At 42.7% G+C, this 22,313-nt stretch overlaps 2 protein-coding genes across 3 annotated transcripts; both read right to left on the reverse strand.

The window, feature by feature from the left end:
- Window positions 1-8: 8 nt before the first annotated feature.
- On the reverse strand, window positions 9-12,161 carry LOC130196350 (UDP-glucuronosyltransferase 2A1-like). Of its 2 annotated transcripts, XM_056418377.1 has the most exons (7): window positions 11,125-12,161; window positions 3,673-4,299; window positions 3,320-3,468; window positions 3,060-3,191; window positions 2,761-2,848; window positions 1,767-1,986; window positions 9-510 (listed from the first exon to the last, which is right to left on the reverse strand). In XM_056418377.1, the coding sequence occupies exons 1-7, from the start codon at window positions 11,924-11,926 to the stop codon at window positions 225-227; spliced, it is 2,304 nt and encodes a 767-aa protein (XP_056274352.1). In that variant the 5' UTR covers window positions 11,927-12,161; the 3' UTR covers window positions 9-224. The 2 variants fall into 2 exon arrangements, with proteins under 2 accessions (XP_056274352.1, XP_056274351.1); XM_056418376.1 differs by lacking the exons at window positions 9-510; window positions 1,767-1,986; window positions 2,761-2,848; ... (1 more) ...; window positions 3,320-3,468; window positions 3,673-4,299 and adding exons at window positions 6,825-7,978; window positions 8,328-8,547; window positions 9,723-9,810; window positions 10,564-10,695; window positions 10,796-10,944 and having other exon boundaries at window positions 11,125-12,116.
- Window positions 12,162-15,799: 3,638 nt separating this feature from the next.
- On the reverse strand, window positions 15,800-21,946 carry tal2 (T-cell acute lymphocytic leukemia 2). The gene is made up of 3 exons (XM_056419030.1): window positions 21,831-21,946; window positions 18,499-18,625; window positions 15,800-16,991 (listed from the first exon to the last, which is right to left on the reverse strand). The coding sequence occupies exon 3, from the start codon at window positions 16,974-16,976 to the stop codon at window positions 16,635-16,637; it is 342 nt and encodes a 113-aa protein (XP_056275005.1). The 5' UTR covers window positions 16,977-16,991; window positions 18,499-18,625; window positions 21,831-21,946; the 3' UTR covers window positions 15,800-16,634.
- Between the last annotated feature and the right edge of the window lie 367 nt (window positions 21,947-22,313).

The following is a 22,313-nucleotide window of genomic DNA, read 5'->3' on the forward strand; positions in this document are numbered from 1 at the left end:
AGAGAACATGATTTTATTTCTGTTTTCGAGCAAAGTATTTGATATGTAGTACAAACACATGGTATATTGTTTCACAAAAAACATGTTGGGCTTAATTGTATAGAAGTTGTAACGATTACTGGTCTCCAGCCATAAATTACAATCTAGGGCATTTGCATTTAAACCATTAAGATTGAATTTTTTTCGCCTTTTCTTTTTCTCCAGCTGCATCTCATTTCAGTCAGTTACTCGGCCTTTCTCTTTCCCTTTTCCTTTCCTCCACAGCACCTCCGGAAGCAGAAACTGCAGGTCTTGACGAAGAGGAGTACGAGGGTCATAACAATGGTCAGGAGGAAGGCCAGGACGTCCAGGCTATGGTACTGGTACCAGGTGAGCTCGTGAGCTTGCACCCTCAGGTGCTCGGCCCCTTTGTTTCTCATGGTGAACTCGATCCAGAATACCGCCTCGTCACGCGGACTCATCGGTCTGTCGTGGTGGATACTGGACAGCCACAAGACATTCTCCTTGTACCTGAGAATGGGAGCGAAAATAGGAATTAATGTACGTATTTTCATTTTTATCCTTAATCCTTATTTTGTCCTTACAATTATGTTGATATATATAAAAAAAAGTGAACTAGTTGGTATGTTTTTAAAAACTCAAATCCTCAATAGGAAAGCCAATATATGAGGGGAAAGGGGAAGAAATTGGTTTTGTAATTTCTTTTTGACCTTGAGACTAGTGTTAATTGGACCTACATACTACATTAGGCCACAGCTCTTTTATGGCATGCCATCAATCTTTCTCCTGTATTATTAATGTGCGCTCTCCAAATTGCAAGACATTCATCGATCTATCCATTTTTCTGCTTCCCCGGGGTAAGGTTGGGGAAGCAGCGGCGAGTCCAAACAGAAGTCCCTCTCACCACTAATGTTTTCCGGCTCCTCCCTGGAAACCCCAGGACAGATGCATAATCTCTCCAGACTATTCTGTAGTAGTGTCATGGCTACTTAAACTTCTTAAGCCTTCTCAGAGTCAACAGGACGCTTGTAGACGAGATGAGTAAACTCTCACACGACATTGAAAAGGTGTCTCGACCAAGATACTGTCCAGAGCGTTCAGCATCTCAGGGCCAATTTCCACGCCTTGGAGATCTCTCCCATGAATATCGGTAAAGCTGATCACATGTCTTCAAACTCTGTTTCTTTCAAAGAGGACATGTCGATCGGGTTCAGGAGTTCCTCAAAGTACACTTTTCATCGCTCAACAATTTCGCCCAGTCGGTGTACGAGGTTTTCTCCTGTTGATCGCAGCTTGAGCCGATCTGTGCTTTCCTTGTTCGGACCCAGTGCCAATGAGTAGAGGTGAGCCCAACTACTGTATATCTAGCTGGTATTGCGCCACCTCCTGTACTAACTGGCTCCTCACTTGCCAGAGAGGTGATGGTGAGTCTGCGATGCTGGGGGTCAAGAAGCCTATAGGTGCCTGCAGGTAGTGGGCCCAACCAACGAAGCTCAGACACTAGGAATCATTTAGTCTGGCCCCTCTACTGGGGCACATTGGTCTTGGAAGACCCTACCACAAGCGATTGCTCCCTACAACACAGCTCCCAGGTTTCGTCTGCGTAACGGATGACGTTGGCAATGAAAAAATATGTTGTCCTTGGAGCTGCTTAATACATACAACGCATTAATTGTGTCTGCCTGCTGGCTTAGAAAGTCTATTAAAGAAATGGAGGAAGAACATCTTCTTTCCATGTCACAGAGGTTATACGGTAAGTAACTTACCATTTCTCATTGATGACGGCATTGACTGCATCTCTAAGGTCCTCGGTCTTCATAAAGTTCAGGTTTACAATAACTGCGGCTCCCTTCGCCTGGACGTGGACCATGTTGTCCGGCTGGTCAGCGAACATGGGGATGCCCACCATGGGAACGCCGTGGTAGATGGCCTCATAGATCCCATTGGTGCCACCGTGGGTGATGAACGCCCTGGTCTTGGGGTGGCCTGATGCAATACAAACAATTATGACACATACATTACTTTCCTCTTCTATTTACCGCATGACATAACTACTATGGACGTATATCAGATCTGGTACAGATTTCTGACAACACAAGCCCCTATCAAGGATCTGTGCTGAACTGTCATGAATGTGAAACTCATGGTAGCACTAGAGGAAAGGTCGTGGGGAGGAAGTCTTTACGATGCATGGTCTGGAAACCTGCAGAGAAAACCATCTTGTAACTAGAACGGGCACTCGGTAGAGCGCATACCTTCGCATACCACAAGATTGGGCATTGAATTATGAACATTTTGGCATTAGTTGCATGCCAATTGGATATAAATTGACCGTGCTATGGTAAAAAGAAGATTTTGACCTTTTCATGACCTTGACCTTTGACCCGATCAATCCCAAAATCGAATCAAATTGTCCCAGGATAATAACCAATCATCCCACCAAATTTCATGCGATTCGGTTTCATACTTATTGACTTATGCGAATAAAACGCACGCACGCACGCATACAAATACACGGCGATCAAAACATTACCTTCCGCATTTTCAATGCGAAGGTAATAATGTGTTATGAATGTGTAGTAGAACATCCCGTGTCTCTGAATTGACACGCTCCTTGCAAAAGATCATGCGTTTTCTCTCATGGTCGGTAAGCTTTTTGTATTGCCAAACTAAAGAATGAGGAAGATAAATGAAATGTGGATGTTTTATTATACTATAAAGACATAACGATAACTGCCAAATTGTAAAAGCTTTACTTACCCAGTAGATCATTCTGGGGGATCCAGTTGTATATTCTAGTGTTAGCCCCCAGAGTCGCTGGCGCTTCTCCGCTGTATCTCCACAGCACCTTTATACAGTAAGAACAGTGTTGGACACAATACTGATTCAATGTCATAATATGCCACGGCAGTACATTTAATAATGCATGCGCATAATCAAGTCAGTGACTTGACTGTGCAGCTTCAAGCAGTGGCTTTATAAAAGTAGTTGCATTTAAGGACATCAGTCAAAAAGGTCTTTCAGGTTCATTCCAGTCGGTACATAGATTGTCCTCTGACCTTTTGTGGGAGCTGAGCGAGGGCCGAGGCGATCATGTTTCCTTTCTCTGTGGTGATGTTGTTGATGAATGATCCCAACGTGAAGACCACGATGCCGGCGTCTCCAGAACTCTGCACAAACTCCTCCATCTCCTGCGAGAACAACAGTGTCCCACCAATGCAAACCAACCCGCATTTTAAAGGGCTCATTCTCTTCATTGTTAAGGTGGTGGTGGTGTAATGACATATTAATAGGCCTGTGATGGTAGAGACAGCCCTACCTCTGGAAGCGGTTTAGCAGGTCTGCAGTGAATCCCGCCAACAAATTTGAAGTTGGGGAGGAAAGGACGAGGGAAGTCGAAATCCCAGTAGGTTCGTATCAACCAGATATCTGCTCTCCCCATCACCTCGCAGGCATCGGTGGGTGTTCCTGTCATGAAACAAGAAGTACTGGATGACAGCCGCTCTGAAGACGAGATGGCCAATTTTCATTCTATTTCCTGAAAATATCATTGTTGACCAAAGTGACTCGATGTAAAACCAGTGCAATAAATCTATTAAATCAGCATTTTACATCATGTGGTCCACAGAAAAAATACGTGTTACACATCGTGACTCATTTGAGTAATTTCACCTTTGACTTCGGAGTAATATTTATCGAGTACTTTCCAGAAAACATGATCAATCACGACGTCCTGCAGTGCGTAGAAGAGGAAGTTCCACAGCCTCTCGGAGAAGTCCATCTTGTCGGTTAGTTTGCTCATCGCCCCGGGGACATAGGAAGGAGGAGCAGGGAGCTGGCCACACTTTCTCTCCCAGTTATGGGCTATGGAGAACCGCAGGGAGAAGACCAGAGGGATGCCCAACACGTCTGCTACTAAGTCACTGCCGGGATAGATGGGGTCAGCCAGGAGAAGGTCATATTCTCCCTCTTTCAGCTTCTTCATGACGGATTCTGATTTCAGCACGCCGTCCAAATACTTCAAAGAATACTGCAAGTCGACCCTCATCAGTTCCATGTATTTGATGTACATCTGCACGTAGCTCATACGATCGATCTCATACATGGAGAAGTGAAGGAACTCTGTCAGGAACTCATCCACGGCCTCCATCGAGACCTCGACGTCGAAGGGTTCGTAGCCGAAGCGAGATGGCTCGCTGGCGTTCATGTACATGGACACGCTGGGCACCAGAACCGTGACCCGGTGACCCCTGTCCACCAGCGTCTCCAGCACGGGCTTCATGTTAATCCAGTGGCTGCCTTCCGTGTACCACACCAAGATGTTCCCTCCGTTTGCGCCGCGCGTCGCACAAAGTAGCAGCAGCACACACGCCGAGAGGCTCTGCCACGACGTCATGGCGCTGGTCTCCCTGGGGGAATGCTCGCCGAGCTCCGATCCTTTCTTTTAAAGCTGCTCCTCGAACAATAATCATTAACTAAACAAAAGCTGAACTCTGGCTCGCAGCTCTTTATGCTGCGTGTCACATTAGATAACTGACCAACTTCAAGCAAGTGGTTAAGGGGTAAAGGGTAATGGCTGTAAAGCTAAGTCAGTATTAACCCTTGTGTTGCCTTCGGGTCAATTTGACCCGATTCAATGTTTCACCCTCCTGTCGCCTTCGGGTCAATATGACCCGATTCAATGTTTCACCCTCCTGTTACCTTTATATTTACTAACATATTTTACCCTTGAGGTCAATATGACCCCAGCTATTAAAATCTCCAGAAAATTATTAGAATTAATATTGTTTTCTAAGTTTAAGTGTGAGGTACTTTTTGTTTGTTTGTTGACTCCCGAAAGAACACCGACATTAAACATTGAATCGGGTCAAATTGATCCGAAGGCGACAGGAGGGTTAAATATTGAATCGGGTCAAAATGACCCGAAGGCAACACAAGGGTTAAAAAAACTAAAATAATCTCTAACCTGAACCAGAAATCCACAAATGGAAAATAAAAACACTCTAGATCCCCAGATTGTAATTGTTTTATATTATTTATCTCTCCTCAGCAAGAGGCTGATCATGCTGGAGTTATTCTTTTATTTTTGCTCACAATAAAAAGCACAATGGGGTCCGTTGGTGAAAAAATACTAGGGCTGGAAGAAGACGACTCAAAAGATGGTTTTCCAGCATTCATTTGCTTTAATTAATCTTAATATTACAAATTAAAAATAAGAAATGATAAAGTGCATTTACACCTTTCTCATATTGCATCACTAGAGGGCACACTTAACCTGCGCTGTACTTGGATTGAGGGTTTATTTCATCAGCTCATTTAACTCCAGTGTGCATTTTGTGTGTGTGTGTGTCAGTGGTTAGCTCGTCCGTCTTTCAATCCCCGCCCTTGTAGATGTGTCCTTGAGCAAGACACTTAACCCTGAGTTGCTCCCTGTAGCTCCACGGTGTTTGAATGTAATTGTCAGGTTCTTTGTGACGGGGTGAGGCTCAGGCGCAGAGAGACAGGCTGGACGCAATATAAATAACAAAAAGCACTCTTTAATGAGGCAAAACAGTTTACAAAAAAACAAGGTCCAAAAGGGGCAGGCAGAGAATCCAGGTTCAGGGCAGGCAGGGTCAACAGGCAGAACCAGGAACACGGACAGGACGACGGGAAAAGGACACAGAACTATAGACGACAATCCGACAGCAGACAAGGGAAAGACTGACACAATATATAGGGGGGGAAACAGGTGTACGACATCAGACAGTAACGAGACAAGAGTGGCTGAGGGCAGGTGCAGGGAATTAAACAATTAAGACAGAGAAGACACAGAGGAGACATAGGAGACATAGGAGACACAGAACACAGGAGAAACAGAACAGGGTGTTACAGTAACATGATCGTAAGCCTGGATGGGTTTGTGTATATGTGTACAGCTACTTGGGATCAGCTCCTTGGATTGGGAATTGGTGATCAGCTTCTTGAAGATCTTCTTCATGTTCACTAGTTTGTGAAAGCTTCATTAAAATCCTCAATTAAGATGTTATTAAGCAGCACAAAAGTCAAACTTTGGTTAACTGACAGATGAGAAATTCTTTAATACCAGTTATCTGTTTCAAAAGGAATTACTTTACAGCTTTTGTCCCAGTTTACATATATATACTGTACATATTGCAGTATAAAGTGATCAAGACCAATAATAATAACTCCTCAGAATAATGAAAGGACAAATCTTTTTACAAAAATGATACACCCGTCAATGTCAGCAATTTACTGTGTTACATAAAGGAGAAAACAATACGACTGTTCACATGTAATTGAAAGTGAATGCTTGGTGATTGTGTGCGTAGAGGTTAACAATGTCTTCACTTCAGTTCTTCCGGCGAGGCCGACTGAACCTGTGACTTCATGGTGACATAACAAGTGAAACTCAGAAGTTTCACTCAGCAGAGTGCAGATCTCTGCCAAGATTGTCTGGAACAAACACTGCTGCAATGTTTCATTGAATTAATATAATCCAAAATTGGCTCGGCTGCATGTGTGGCGGCAGTGTTATTCACTTGCACAGATACAGTACATTATCATTTGTATCCATGCAGATTGTTGACTGGCATAACTGCAACATGAAGCATTGAATTAGCCTTCAAGTCTACTGAGGAAGTTTTATATATCTATATTTATGTATATATATATATATATTTATGTATATATATATTCCTGTATATATATGTTTATATATATATATATGCATATATATGTATGTATATATATATATTTATGTATATATATATTCCTGTATATATATATATGTTTATATATGTATGTATATATATATGTTTATATATATATATGTATGTATATATATATATTTATGTATATGTATATATATAATATATATGTATATACATATGTATATATATGTCACTCTATTATGTACAACATTTTTAATGCAAGAAAGAAACTGTCTAGATTCCCAATATTTGGTCTGTTTATCCCAATAATGCAGTTATGAACCACACTGTTTACAGAGATGTGACATCATCATTCCTTTAGGAGGGCAGTGTGCAGCACAGCGCGATTATGCAGTAGCTACGCTGCTCTGCATTGTCAGCTGTGTGATCGCTAGCGGCTGGTTAGGATTAGTGAATGAGCAGTCGGCAGTCAATTAATGGCGGTATCATTAAAAAACAAACATTATTACATTGAACTGGCCCCTGTGGACCCAGACGGTTTCTGAAATCAGCTGCCTCATTCGACGAAACACATCTCTGAAGCGAGAGTCTTCAGCCGTGCTGCAGCTCCGAGAGGCTGAACACAGTGAACTTGCTGATGTTTAGCAGGTATGGTGTTATGTTTATGTTGAATTGATAATACTCAGTGTGACTCTCTGTAACCACAAAAAGACCTTGAGCATGTAGCCAAAATATAACGTTTGTGGACGGACACAGAGATGCACACACACACTCACACTCACGCACGCCTTATCTCATCACCTCGTTGCTAAGATAACGAACAGTCCATCGTTTCACGAGAATACTGGACTTTGTAAAATTATATTTTTCATTTGCTTTTAAAAAAAACTTGTTTAAGAATGCAGGCGTTTGTGGTTACATCACACGATGAAGCCGAGCAAGACAACCAGTGAATTGTAGATTTTTCCACCCATTTTTTTCCCCAGCTACATTTCATTTCAGTCACTTACTCTGCCTTTCTCTTTCTCTTCGTCTTTCCCTTTTCCTTTCCTCCACAGCACCTCCGGAAGCAGAAACTGCAGGTCTTGACGAAGAGGAGTACGAGGGTCAGAACAATGGTGAGGAGGAAGGCCAGGACGTCCAGGCTATGGTACTGGTACCAGGTGAGCTTGTGAGCTTGCACCCTCAGGTGCTCGGCCCCTTTGTTTCTCATGGTGAACTCGATCCAGAATACCGCCTCGTCACGCGGACTCATCGGTCTGTCGTGGTGGATACTGGACAGCCACAAGACGTTCTCCTTGTACCTGAGAACCGGACATACAGGGGGGGGGGAATGGGAATGAATGGGCCACATGTCTTCCATGTATCGTTCTTTTTTCTATTTGTGTTTCTGTACTTTTTTTCCCCTTGAAAATCTCACAGGCAAGCTGTTGTACGATGATAAAAGACACTCCTGTGGGTTTTGTAATTGCATTTTGACCTTGACACTGTGTGGTAATTGAGCTGTCATACTGCATTACATCATTTATGTCATGGTTTCAATCGTTTACGAGTTATTAATGTAAGCTCTCACAAAAAGGGGCAGTCGTTTTTTTCATTACCTTGTAAATCACCCTAAAAGTGAAACTCAGTAGAAAAAGAAGAAAAACGTACGATTTCTCATTGATGACGGTATTGACGGCATCTCTGAGGTCCTCGGTCTTCATGGAGTTGAAGTGTACACTAACTGCGGCTCCTTTAGCCCCAACATGGATCATGTTCTCCGGCTGGTCAGCGAACATGGGGATGCCCACCATGGGAACGCCGTGGTAGATGGCCTCATAGATCCCGTTGCTGCCACCGTGGGTGATGAACGCCCTGGTCTTGGGGTGACCTGATACGGGTGTCAGAAATCATGACGGATACATTAATCTCTCCAGTTAAGATTGTGTGTTGAAGATCATATTCTTCACTTCTGAATGATATGACTGCTATGAACATATACTGAACATTGGCAAAGGCTTGTGATTGGATGCTAATGAGATCAGATCCCATTACGATTCTCCAGAAAACTCCAGAAAGTAACATTTATACACACAAGCCTCTACCTCATGGGTTTGACCTTTGACCTCTTAGACACTTTGTCATTGTCGGGCACAATCTCGGAACCCGTCGGCTATCGGTGTGAAAACACTTTCGCATCTGAGGGCAACAGCCATTATTTCAGGGGTTCCTGTGTAGCAACCGGATATCCAGGTCGAGACTTCCTCCTCCGTGCTTGGTCATTGTTTACAGTAAGATAAGCAACTTGACACGCGAGACCGGAGTTGGAGTTGCGCAACAACGTTTTGTGATCTGAAGTTGCCATTTTACAATCTAATTTTAAGATTATACATGCGATGGTTCAATATTACTCAGACTACAAATGGAAACCGGTACCAACATCTGTACCAATAACCTTCATTCATCTGTAGATACCTGAACATACATTAGGTCGCAATTACATCAAATGTACCAAACCAGCCGTAAGCAGGTGTTGAGTATGTATTCACATTTAAAGAGCGCAGGAATCATACTAAAACAACTATTACTAACTATTGATGGATACTAATGCCCCATGATGTAATTTCAAAAGTAAATATAGGAAATGTACACGGTATGAAAAATTAATTATGGTTATTCACGACATAGCTGGGCATGCGGTGTAAAACAAATACAATTTAAAAGATGTTTTAGTTAACTTGGCAGTAGTATTGCAGTTTGAGTAACATCTAATGCCACAAGTAATGTAACACTGTTCCTGTTGGTAAGTTTTTTTTTAAACTTCAAAAACAGTATACTACAGAGATAAATACACGAGTGTTCTGTTAGTATGTTGTATGGATAGAGACACAGCTTTATTGTGTTGACCTGCTTGCACAGTTAACTTCACTGGATAAAAACAAGCTTGTAATGGTTTATGATTAAAAAATTACAAGCTTATTAGTTTACATAATTATTAGTTTATGATTCTGAAGTGATATGCCAAAGAACTAACTTCAACGAAACTTTACTAAAAGCTTTACTTACCCAGTAGATCATTCTGAGGGATCCAGTCGTATATCCTGGTGTTGGCACCCAAAGTCGCTGGGTTTTCTCCACTGTATCTCCACAGCACCTTTAAACAAGAGTAATAACACATATTTCATAATTTACTGCATAGCAGTACTTTTAATCATACATGCATAAATAAAGGGGAAGAGTCGTTGTATTTTATAACAACACTTTAGTTCCTTACATTGGGTCTTTGGTGATTACCTTGTGGTGTTAGGTCATTTATCCAATGTGATTAGGTCCCATTATTTATTTAAACCCAATCTCTTCTCCCAGCCTTACGCCCAGTCGTACTATCTTGATTAAAATTTAAAAAAAATAGCTGTCACTATAACTTGCAATTTAATTAAAATCAAGTGGTGCTGCTAACCTACCTTATTATATTAATCGTCATATATATACATATATAAATATATATCCATAAATATCTATACATATATGTATATATAAATAATATATATGTATATAAATATATATATATGTATATATATATATGTGTATATATCTATATGTATATATACATATATATTTTTATATATATATACATATGAATATATATATGTATTTTATATTTATATATAGTTTTCATGTTAAACGGCCATCTTATCTGCCCAAAGGAAACACACCGGTGTTCTGTTGCTGCTATGTCCGTCCTTCTTGATGCAAAAGATGCATTACAGGAATGCACTGCTGTTTTTTGATTAGCTTTCTGTGCAGCATAAAGGGATTATAATTGCAATTCACTGAGCAGCTGTGCTGGACAATGACACAAAAGATTATCTTCATTAAACGGACAACACATAGATTGTCTTCTGACCTTTTGTGGGAGCTGAGCGAGGGCCGAGGCGATCATGTCCGCCTTCTCTGAAGTGATGTTCTTGATGATCGATCCCAAAGTGAAGACCACGATGCCGGCGTCTCCAGAACTCTGCACAAACTCCTCCATCTCCTGCGAGAACAACAGTGTCCCAACGCATTTAGTGTTCTCTCTTTTGATTGGCTCGTTCTCTTTCTTGTTGAATCCAGGGATGCTGTGTAGACAGCCCTACCTCTGGAAGCGGTTTAGCAGGTCTGCAGTGAATCCCACCAACAAATTTGAAGTTGGGGAGGAAAGGACGAGGGAAGTCGAAATCCCAGTAGGTTCGCATCAACCAGATATCTGCTCTCCCCATCACCTCGCAGGCATCGGTGGGTGTTCCTGTCATGAAACAAGAAGTACTGGATGACAGCCGCCCTTTGAGAAGTATTAACATTATGTATTAACTTGAAATAAGTGCAGATGAACTGGCGACTGGGTTTAGAAACATTGCAATCAATCCAATAATCACTGGATTTTATCCGGCCCTCATAAATGTGTTGTTACATAGTTATTACTCACCTTTGACTTCGGAGTAATATTTATCAAGTACTTTCCAAAAGACATTTTCGAGCACGACGTCCTGCAGTGCGTAGAAGAGGAAGTTCCACAGCCTCTCGGAGAAGTCCATCTTGTCGGTCAGTTTGCTCATCGCCCCGGGGACATAGGAAGGAGGAGCAGGGAGCTGGCCACACTTTCTCTCCCAGTTATTGGCTATAGAGAACCGCAGGGAGAAGACCAGAGGGATGCCCAAAATCTCTGCTACTAAGTCACTGCCGGGATATACGGGGTCAGAGAGGAGAAGGTCATATTCTCCCTCTTTCAGCTTCTTCATGATGGATTCTGATTTCAGCACGCCGTCCAAATACTTCAAAGAATGCTCTAAATTGACCTTCATTATTTCCATGAACTTGATGTACATCTGCACGTAGCTCATACGATCGATCTCATACATGGAGAAGTGAAGGAAATGGTTCATGAACTCCTGCATGGCCTCCATCGACACCTCGACGTCGAAGGGTTCGTAGCCGAAGCGAGATGGCTCGCTGGCGTTCATGTGCATCGACACGCTGGGCACCAGAACCGTGACCCGGTGACCCCTGTCCACCAGCGTCTCCAGCACGGGCTTCATGTTAATCCAGTGGCTGCCTTCCGTGTACCACACCAAGATGTTCCCTCCGTTTGCGCCGCGCGTCGCACAAAGTAGCAGCAGCACACACGCCGAGAGGCTCTGCCACGACGTCATGGCGCTGGTCTCCCTGGGGGAATGCTCGCCGAGCTCCGATCCTTTCTTTTTAAAAGCTGCTCCAGGGAAAAGAATCATTAACTAAACAAAGCTGAACTCTGGCACGCAGCTATTGTTTGTCCTGCGTGACCCATTATAAAACACACCCTAAAAAATGTCAAGGGGTAAAAGGTAATGGCTGTAAAGTTTACAGTCAGGAACAAGAAAGTAGCGTCTCTAACCTGAATCCAGAAATCCAAAAAACGTAAATCCTGAGAGGAGGAGTGCAGTAACTGACTGAGAAAATAGGTTTCAGCTTTGTGGGCTTGAACACACTGGAGTAATTTGAGAATGTTGTGTGTGTGTGTGTGTGTGTGTGTGTGTGTGTGTGCGCATGTGGGGGCCTGTGCAAGAATGTCCGTGCATGCAAAGTGTAGGAGTGGGATTGCAACCGAGGACGTGTTGGTTTAAAGGCACATGACATGAAGCGGTTGGATGATTACATCTTATTGTTACTCCCTTGTGATTTTTATAGCAACGCTAGTGTGGCGGCTCACGGTATTGCCGTGCGGTGTCTCCGCAAGTATTGAACGGGTTGACCTGAATAATCGGTACACATGCTCAAGGTGCACTTAAGGATGACTCGGGACTTTAACGAGTTGTTCTTGTTCAGTTTCTCAGACAATTTGTCCTCTTAACTGTGATTATTATTCACGACTTCTGGTGCCACCGTGATCATCAGTGGTCACATTTTCTACTTCTCGAACAAGTTGGCTCATGCCCAAAATACCTGACGCACTAAGCGGCCTTCCCATCAGCCTCAGCTGCCCCTTTGTGCTTCATGCTTATTGGCAAGTTCTAGCGCGTGAACATTTTGAGCGTGAACCATCTACCTGCTCAACATCCGCACGTCAACAGCGTCATCGTCAGCACGTTAGCCGTTCGCTAACACGTCCCCGCCTCGCGGAGCTGGGCTGTTGTTTCAGAGGTGCACGGAGCAGTTGAATGAGGCAGCTGATTTTAAGAATCCGCCCAGGGCCCGAGGGGTCAGCCCGGCGTGAATATGTGGGTAGGCGGGGGGGTTGTCGAACATGCCTTTAGGAATCGGTGGCGTTGTGTGCTGTTCTTGGGAAATGTCACATGGTCTAAATCTTAACTCCGGGGTACTTTGGCCCCCCTCATTAACATTGTAGATTCCCTTTGACGCCGGATTCAGGAGCGTCTGGAAAAACAATAAGCATTTGAATATTGAATTCAATGCCCTGTTGAGGGAGTCATTGGCCATTCAGAGTGTGTAAGTGTATACTGCGCCGTCCTCAGACCTCCCCCGGTGGTTCAGAGGACGTGTGAGGGGAGCTAATGACGGCTCTACCGCGCGGTGTTTAGCATCCACTCGGTCTAAAATGTTTACATTTCTGGATGAAATAAAAATAAATAAAATGCATAATCTACGCTTCAGCCGCTGCATTCCTACTGCTTCCTCTCCTCCTTCTGTCTCTCCGCTCCTCACGCCGCCTCTCTCCACCACGGGGGTAAGGGTTACAGAGCATTGCTTTTTGAAGTAGATATTTGCATAATCAGATTAGGATGCGTGATTGTCTAGTGCGCGCCCCCCCCCCCCTATCAGAGGGTGCTCCAGAGGAGAGAGGGTGCTGTCCAGCCCTAACAATGGGGTGAGTCCCCTCCTCTCTCTCTCACCCTCCACCCAGCCTGCACCTGCATCACCACCCACCCATCCGGGGCTGCAGGTCGGCCGCGGTCGGCAGTCCACGCTTGGGCTTGCAGCCGTGGAGAAGGAGAGAGAGACGGAGAGGGAGAGAGGAGAAGAAGGAGGGGGTGTGAGTGCATGATGGGAGTGGGAGGGCAGGGGTTGAGCTGAGATATTTAAACATGCAGAGTGTGAATTGGCTTTAAGGGGATAAAGAGCTCAGGGCCTATCGGTTGGCACCCAACTCCAGAAATTCTTTTTCATGGGCGCCTCAGCCGGGAGAGCGAGGGGCTGCCTGCACTGATCTGGCCCATTGTGATAACAGATTCAGACAGTGTGCTAGACGCTGATAAGGAAATGTGCTCTCAATGGACGATTACCCTCATACTTGGGAGAGAATAGTCATTCAGGCAAATATACTTGGTGGAGGGAGGGAATGAGAAGCAGGACAGATTTTGTTTTTATTTTTCCATGCAAGGGTTTCATAATTCCAGCTCGGAAAATTGAGGTCAGAGTAATGCTCATATTGTTGTCATTGGGCTGTAAATAAGGGTGTATCAGCAAAAATGCCTTTCACAGCCTGATAGCATGTGAGCAAAAGCCAACATTTGCCCTACAGTAACCCTTTATTTTTTTATTTTTTTAAATACACCCCAAACATTCAACGTACAAAAGAATCAAACGTTGTTTTTTAATATTGCATCTCGTGTTACCAGGAAGTACAGCTATTAATAACTGAAATGTCAGTTCACCATGAAATTGCTCAATTCACTGTGTGAAATTGCACAAGAGGTAAATCTCTCTCGGATTCACAGACGTGCTCCGTACAGTTGTTTTCACTCTCGCAGCTCAGTATGATTTATTTCGCATTAATGTTTGCAGGATTACAATGAGTCACCTGTCAGTTCCCACCAGGCCTCCAGTGAGTATGTCCAGCTGCCCTTTTGCTCCGTTTACACACCATTAGCTAGAGTTTAACAGCCGGAGTGAAAGCGGCCCCGAAAAAAACCCCGACCGCGTGTTTACTCTTCAGCTCAGTTTGTTGCAGCCTTCAGCCGGAAAACAGGGCACGATGCCTCAAGTCACAATACAGGCGATTAGCCATGTAGATGTCTGACCTCGGTTTAAAGGACAAACAATGGGACGGGCGCTAACACGACTGCGGATTTTGGAAATGAGAATTGCTGGAACACGAAATTGGTTTGTTTATTGACGGAAAACTATTTATATACTATCAATTTGATGCTTATGTAATTAATAATACATATTATCTGAGAGCAATTGCTTTTCTGTTATATTTTATTTTAAACGGAGTATATATTTTTTATTTAGATTGAAGACGTGACTTTATATATATGTATATGTATATATGTGTATATATATGTATATATACGTATATAGATATATATGTTTATATATGTATATATATGTGTTTTCTGATTTGCTGACTAATCAATTAATTGGTTAATAAAAAAATAAAAAAGATTGGTAAGCCAACAATGACAATAATCTTCAGTTGTAGCCCTAATTGAAACTATAGTTCATTTTCATCTGTTTTCTTTTGAATATTTTGATGGTGCTTTTCCATTAAAAATCATTTATCTAACTGCACAATCACATTTTGTTAATTGACATTTTAGAGTTTAATTGGGAATCCATGTGTGATTTCTGTTTGTTTTTTAAGTAATATTCCTGCCCTTTCACTTCATAGTTATGACTTCAGTGGTGTTAAACACTGCGTGTATCAACAAAAGGACGTTTTCCCATCTGCACGCCGGTCAACTGGCCAGTGTTTGACTCCAGAATGACCTCCGGTCCACCGGGGTCACAAGTTAAGCTGTCACTTTCACCGCTCCTCTCCCAGACCTGTGGTCAGTGGCCGGAGAGCCGAGGTCAGCGCTGTGTCCACACCGTCATCACAGGACTTGTTTCTGGGCTTATTGAGCACCAACAAAGGGGGAAGCAGCTCTGCTCTTAACTTCACATCGGTTTGATGTACACAGTGTGTGGGATGATGTCATCAGCGAGCCCCACATTTCACACTGCTCACTAACTGAGATTTTAGTTGTGTTTTTTTGTTGCCCCAGCAATCATGTCTTTAACACTCAAAACAATCTTCTTGGAGTCTACTAGATATTTCCTGCTGTAAATATCACACCTGGTTGGGTGACCTCTGACCTCAGTCATGAACAAGATTCAGAAAGTGTTGTATTATAAAATCATTTATTAAATAAATAACATACTGTATATTCACAAGCACACCAAAAATAAATTATAAAAGAGGTATCAGAAGATAATCAGCACACTCTTTACAGTAGACAATCAATTCATAATCTTTGGCTATATGACATGCGTTTGTTTAAAAAAAATACAAAAACAAACAAAAAAACATTTAAATGAGACGATATTTGTGTGGTGAAGAGGATTGTCAGTTTTGCCGAAGTTCCCGAACTCAATCCCAAGAGTCCCAAAATCTGGAGTCGACCCACAGTGAGCATCGCTGTGTGAATAATCGGTGTGAGAAACAACAAAATTATTCTTCAGGAGTCAGATAACCTTTGTTAATGAAAATAAAAAGGTCAGATTATGTCGTTTAAAAAAATAAAATAAAAAATATGGCCCGTAGCTATGTTAAGACAATTGCATTCTGGAGAATTGAGCCATTATCTATTCAAATGTTGAATCTAGTGTTTGAAATGAGAAATTCCTATAATCCCCTCCATTTTCCTCAAAGGCAAAAAAAACAACCCCACCCTGTCATTGCAAAACTCAATTAGTTCCAGGCTGGCCGGCAACATGAAGGGAATATCGTACATCCAGGATTTTGTTTTTTTTACACACATCCATTCCATGCAGAATACAAATACGTTTTCACCCGCAATTCACATTTCAACACCCAGTGCCCACGTTTGGGGAGGGAGGGAGGGGGGGGGGCACAAATATCACACAATATTGCATCTTCTGCATTGACGAATGCAGCGGGGGGGAAAGAACAAAAACAAAGAGAGTCACGAGAAAGAAAAGAAAAAAGGACATGAGAACATGATCAGTTGTTGTTTTAAACCCAGGAAAAGGGTCAGAAGGTCCACTGGAGTCTTTCTACCAGGCCTCGGAGCCGTCGCAGCTGGACCCAGGTGACGGCACCTCGGTGTCGCTGGTCAGCGCCCAGGCGTGCGGAGGAGGGGAGTGCAGTTGCTCCATGTTCCCCCTGAGGAAGCTGAGCAGGGCGCTGGGCGAGTGGCTGGCCGGCTGACCCGTCTGGCTCTCCAGCAGCTGCACCAGGAAGTTGATGTAGCGCATGGCCAGGCGCAGGATCTCGTTCTTGCTCAGCTTCTTCTCCGGAGGATGAGTCGGGATGAGCTTGCGCAGCTCGATGAAGGCCGTGTTGACGTTGTGCTGGCGCCAGCGCTCCCTCGTGTTGGTGAACACCTTCCGGGTCATGGTCGCCGGGCGGAGCTGCAACGATTGGTCGAGGGGAGGATTAGTCGATGGACGTAAAGGGAATGTTTTGATGGTTGAATCGTGGTTTTGGGAGGAATTTGTTGCTAATTTTTCTTATTTATATGAATATATTTTGAGTTTTGGACACATTTTGAGATGCTGCCTTCGGCTTTATGACATTTTTAAAGACAATTATTAATCAAGAAAATAATGAGCATCTTTATCAATTAGTTAATACTGTATGTCATGAGTCAAACTGGCCACATTAGTGAATGATTTTGATATTTAATCGTGATTTTGGGAGGATTTTGTGCTTGTCTTTCTTATATATGAATATATTTGGGGTTTTGGACACATTTTGGAGTAAACAAGACATTTTTGAGATGCCACCTTTTTTTTGGATTTTTTTACTTTTTTTTATTAGAATTATTAATCAAAAAAAATCTTAATAATCAATTAATTAATACTGTCCTCTGTCGCAATGCAAACTGGCATGAGTTTAATAATTAATAAATTTATTATGGTTTTTTTTGGATTTTTTTTCTTTTTCTTTTTTTATATTTTGATTTTTTTTGCCACCTTTTTTTTTTTTTTTTACATTTTATTACAATTTATTACAAAGAAGAGAATAATATGAATCTTAATCAATCAAACTTATAAAACTGAATGAACTGAGCCAACATTAGTGAATGATTTGATAATTTAATCGTGGATTTGGCATGATTTTGTGCTCGTCTTTATTTTATATGAATATATTTTGGGTTTTGGATACATTTTGAAGTAAACAAGATATTTTTGAGATGCCACCTTCAGATGTGGGATTTTAGAGACAATTATTACAATTATTAATCAAGCAAATAATAAGCATGTTATTCAATCGTAGTTAATACTGTCTGACATGAGGGAAACTGGCCACAATGTATAATAAAAAATTAAAAAATTACACAGAAATTACTGATACTTATTGGAAGTTATTTATAAAATCCTGCAATAAATATTTACAGGTATTTATTTTAGGATTTACTGCCTAATAGTTCTCCTCTTTTTGTTATAAATTGACATATTCAAAAGGTTGTTTGGCTTTTACTCCCCCTACAGTATCAATAACAAGCAGTCTATAAACAGTTAATGGATTTAATAATAAGCGATAAAACACAATAATGCAGCAGATATTCGTCAACAACTCCTCCTGCGGGCACCCGAAGGTGCATGAACAGATAATGAATGACACTAAAGTGAAACGTGTGTTTTTTAATTCCTCCTAATGTTACGTCATTACATTATAAACCATTTATTAAATTGTAACTTCAAGCATTAAATATCACGATATTAAGTGTCACCAAATTTGATTTCAAGAGATTTTCTGGTTAAATAAAAGCTGAAATGATCATGAATAAACAGATAATTTGATCTTTTGCTTAATGCCAAGTGTGGTATGAATGCACATCCCCTTGCATTACACCATTGTTGATGAACACATCAAGGGGGAAATACATGCTTCAATATCCCATAAATGTCTCACCTGTGTGTGTCTGTGTAGAAATGAGCAGAAATCTCAGTGGCAGACTCGTCCTCTGCAGATCATCCGTGTCCAGGAGTCCGCTGTCAGTGTCCACTCAGACGTGTCTCCTCATGCTCGCTGAGAGATCCTTATGAGCGAGAGCGGAGGAGAGAGTAAGAGAGAGAGAGAGTAGGAGGGAGGGATGGGGTAAGACTGCCGCATGCTCGCATCCCACATTTTATAGCAGGGTGAACCCTATTGTGTGACGTGTGCTGTCGTGGAGCCTCTGTTGCATTGTGTGTGTGTGTGTGTGTTAACTGAGCAGTGATTGTTAAAACACACTCCCTCCTCCCCCTTCTATCATTTAGCACCAATGGAGGTGACTTTATGATGATACTGCCCATAAATCATCACTTTAAATGCTTTCCAGGGTTTTTTTGTGCAACATTTGACTGGATTTTCGGTCCTTTTAGACCTTTTAAGTGACTTTTTTGTCACCGCTTTTATGATTCATTGCTCTTTTAATCCTCGGCAGGTTTGGCAGTCAAAGGTGATAAATACATTCCCATTGACGTGAAACTGAGACGTTGGTCTCTCTGATCCCTCTCTCTCTGCTCGGAACACTTGTTCCTTTCTGTTCCTCTGACATTAGCCACGGACAAACCCTCCATCCCCGTGCACCGCCGGGGAGAGGACCGCGGTGCCGCTGCCTGCTCCGCTTTTGAATTCGGCCTGATTGGGCCACAAAAGGTAAAAATACCATATCCAGACTGACAGTTGAACAATATGTGTTTTGTCACGACTATGGTAATCTTGTTGAGCCATTCCACGGGGCCACGCATAAATTACTGCGTTCCTGACTCACCTCTCCCAAACCACTCCCCCCCTCTCTCTTTTTCCCTCCCGCTTTCCCTGCCTCCATTCAGATGTAAAATAAATAAATAAAACAAGTCTAGTTTAACCAATTGTCACTGTTCCTTTTTTTTTTTTACACCCTTCAAGTGTTGTTTCAAAGACGCAGCCTTCCATAAAAGTCTCTGTGTGGAGTAGGAATTTACATAATCCGATTAAGGGGCTGGGATTATCTCCGGGCCTGGAGAACAGGGCCCGATGGGGGCCGTTTTTTTTCTGAATCGGCCATTCATGGGCCCCGCTGCACGTCCAAGAGGCTGCACCTGCAGGCCGAGGCGCCGCCGCCGCCTGCATCCAGCATCCGCTGCGGGCTTCAGGTCTGCAGACGCACTCGCTGTCCGCTTTTGTGGACCAGTCGGCTCACTTTCATCCCACCCAGCAGGGCCCGGGAGGAGATGGTACCCGATTGGTTGTAATGTACTAATTCATCTGACATGCAGGCCTAATGCTGCAGGCAGAATAAACATGACGAGCCACGACGCTACACTCGTGGGATAAATTATGTTGGATTCAAGTGGAGCATTTTAATGCGTTGGCCCAGCGTGAGAGACTCAGAGAGACTCAAGAGAGACTCAGAGAGACTCAAGATAGACTCAGAGAGACTCAAGAGAGACTCAGATAGACTCAAGAGAGACTCAGATAGACTCAAGAGAGACTCAGATAGACTCAAGAGAGACTTAAGAGAGACTCAGAGAGACTCAGAGAGACTCAGAGAGACTCAGAGAGACTCAAGAGAGACTCAAGATAGACTCAGAGAGACTCAGGGAGACTCAAGAGAGACTCAAGATAGACTCAAGAGAGACTCAAGAGAGACTCAGGGAGACTCAAGAGAGACTCAGAGAGACTCAAGAGAGACTCAGAGAGACTCAAGATAGACTCGGAGAGACTCAAGAGACTCAAGAGAGACTCAAGAGAGACTCAGAGACTCAGACTCAAGAGACTCAGAGACTTAAGAGAGACTCAGAGAGACTCGGAGAGACTCAAGATAGACTCAGAGAGACTCTGAGAGACTCTGAGACTCAGGTCTCTTGAGGTTTTACGGACATATTATTATTTTTTATTGCACACCGTTTGTTTATTAGACTAATGTATGTCGATCATTCTCGGACACACAAGCGGCGCCGCAGCTTCAGAGAAGGGCAACGCCAGTTCATTTCAATAATCATGTGATTTACTGCTGACCGAAGCTAGACTGCTGGTCACTATGGATTATGATATAAAGGATGAAAAGAGTGAACATGTCGGGCTTTCCCTCAAATCATCAATGTTGTTGTTTAAAACAAATTGAAATGGTTTTAATCTTCCAATAATTATGACTCAATGGTTACTCTGGGGCTTTCAAACTAAAGTGACATTGCTTTGCAAATGTACAGTCAATGCAATATGTTTACCAGAAAATTTAACAGTTAATCAACAAACCGTGACTTTATATATATATTAAAAAAGCATACAATAAAGTCCCAATAATAACAGTAAATGTTTTTTTGTTGTTGCCTAAATTCTGCACGTGTCTGTACATACTTTGAATTTAGGGAGGATAAACTTGCACGTTATGACAACTTATTTAATATTGATCACTATGTTGCTGTTTGACTTATAGATTATGTAAAGGTACTTCTTGTTTACCTCAAATTGTGCTGGTTTTCCCTCAGTGTCAATGTTGATTAAAAAATAAATAATATATATATATATATATAAATAAGATTTGTCTTCCAATGTTTATGTCAATGCAATTATAATTACTAGTCGATTTAACTGTAACGACTCAACAAAGTCCCAATAATAACAGTAAGTTCTACACGGGTCTGTCCATACTTTGAATTTAGGGAGGATAATCTGCACATATGAAAACTAATTGGTCTGTTTGTCCTCTAGATAATACAAAGTGCCTTCTTGTTCCCCTCATCTCATGTGGCAGAGTTGTATTAAAATACTTTGGGTCTCTTCTGCTGGGATGCGACGTGTCCCGTCTTAAATCAGCCCCCCCCCCCCATCCTCCCCTCCTCCTACCGCTGAGGCCGCGTGGGTTTTATTTACAGAGGAGAGGAAGCACACAGGTGACAGTTAACTGCTGCCTGCGATTCAAGATAAGCACAGCTGTGTGACCTTTTACCGCTGGAGTCGGCGGAGAATCCAAATCTAGAAAGGGATGGCTTTGATTTAAACAGCCTGTTAATTCCCACAACATCTCCCCTGTCCCATTCAGTTGTGTGTGTGGGGGGGGTGGGGGGTTTAAGTATAGACCGGGGCAATTACGCCACCATTACTGCTGCTGTTTACTGAGCCCTCCTACGGCAAATCTTTTGTTCCCCACTGCCATTAAAAAAACAAACCATTTAGTCGTATCTCTTTTGTTTGTCCACTGCTTGTTAGGGAGAGAGTGGGGGGGGGGGGGGAAGAGAGAGGGAGATTTAAAGAAGAACAGTAAAAAGCCCAAAGACCTGGCGGGTTATTGATGGTGGCCAGCCAGTGCTGGATGCGGCTGTCCAGAGGCAGCAGGGAGGCTCGGAGTCGATGTCCCTCGGGGTCGCCTTTGTCTGGGGATCGTTCCTGAGGGAGCCGGCTTCACTCTGCTGGCTCGTGAAGATAAGCACTCTCTCCACATGCTGAGAGACGACGATAAGGGGATTGCTTCACTAAATGAAAAAAAAGAAAGAAATGGCCCCACCATTGGAGCTGCTCAAATGAGAGGCGTTATCAGTGTGGCTGGCAAAGGCCCTCGATCCCCACTCCTCCAACCATAAATCACAATTTGTTTTTCCCCACTGAGCATGCTCTGTGTGGGGAGAGAAAAACAAAAAAACTAAATGTGCACTGTTGTAATCTTATTTTGTTAAAAACAAAAATTGCGAGCACATTATATTTCTTACAAGCTGTATTTAAACATATAAAAAACTGTTTTACACAATAAAATAGTCGTTGGA

This window comes from Pseudoliparis swirei, chromosome 7 (genome assembly GCF_029220125.1).
Source record: "Pseudoliparis swirei isolate HS2019 ecotype Mariana Trench chromosome 7, NWPU_hadal_v1, whole genome shotgun sequence".
In the NCBI taxonomy this organism is placed as follows: Eukaryota; Metazoa; Chordata; class Actinopteri; order Perciformes; family Liparidae; genus Pseudoliparis; species Pseudoliparis swirei.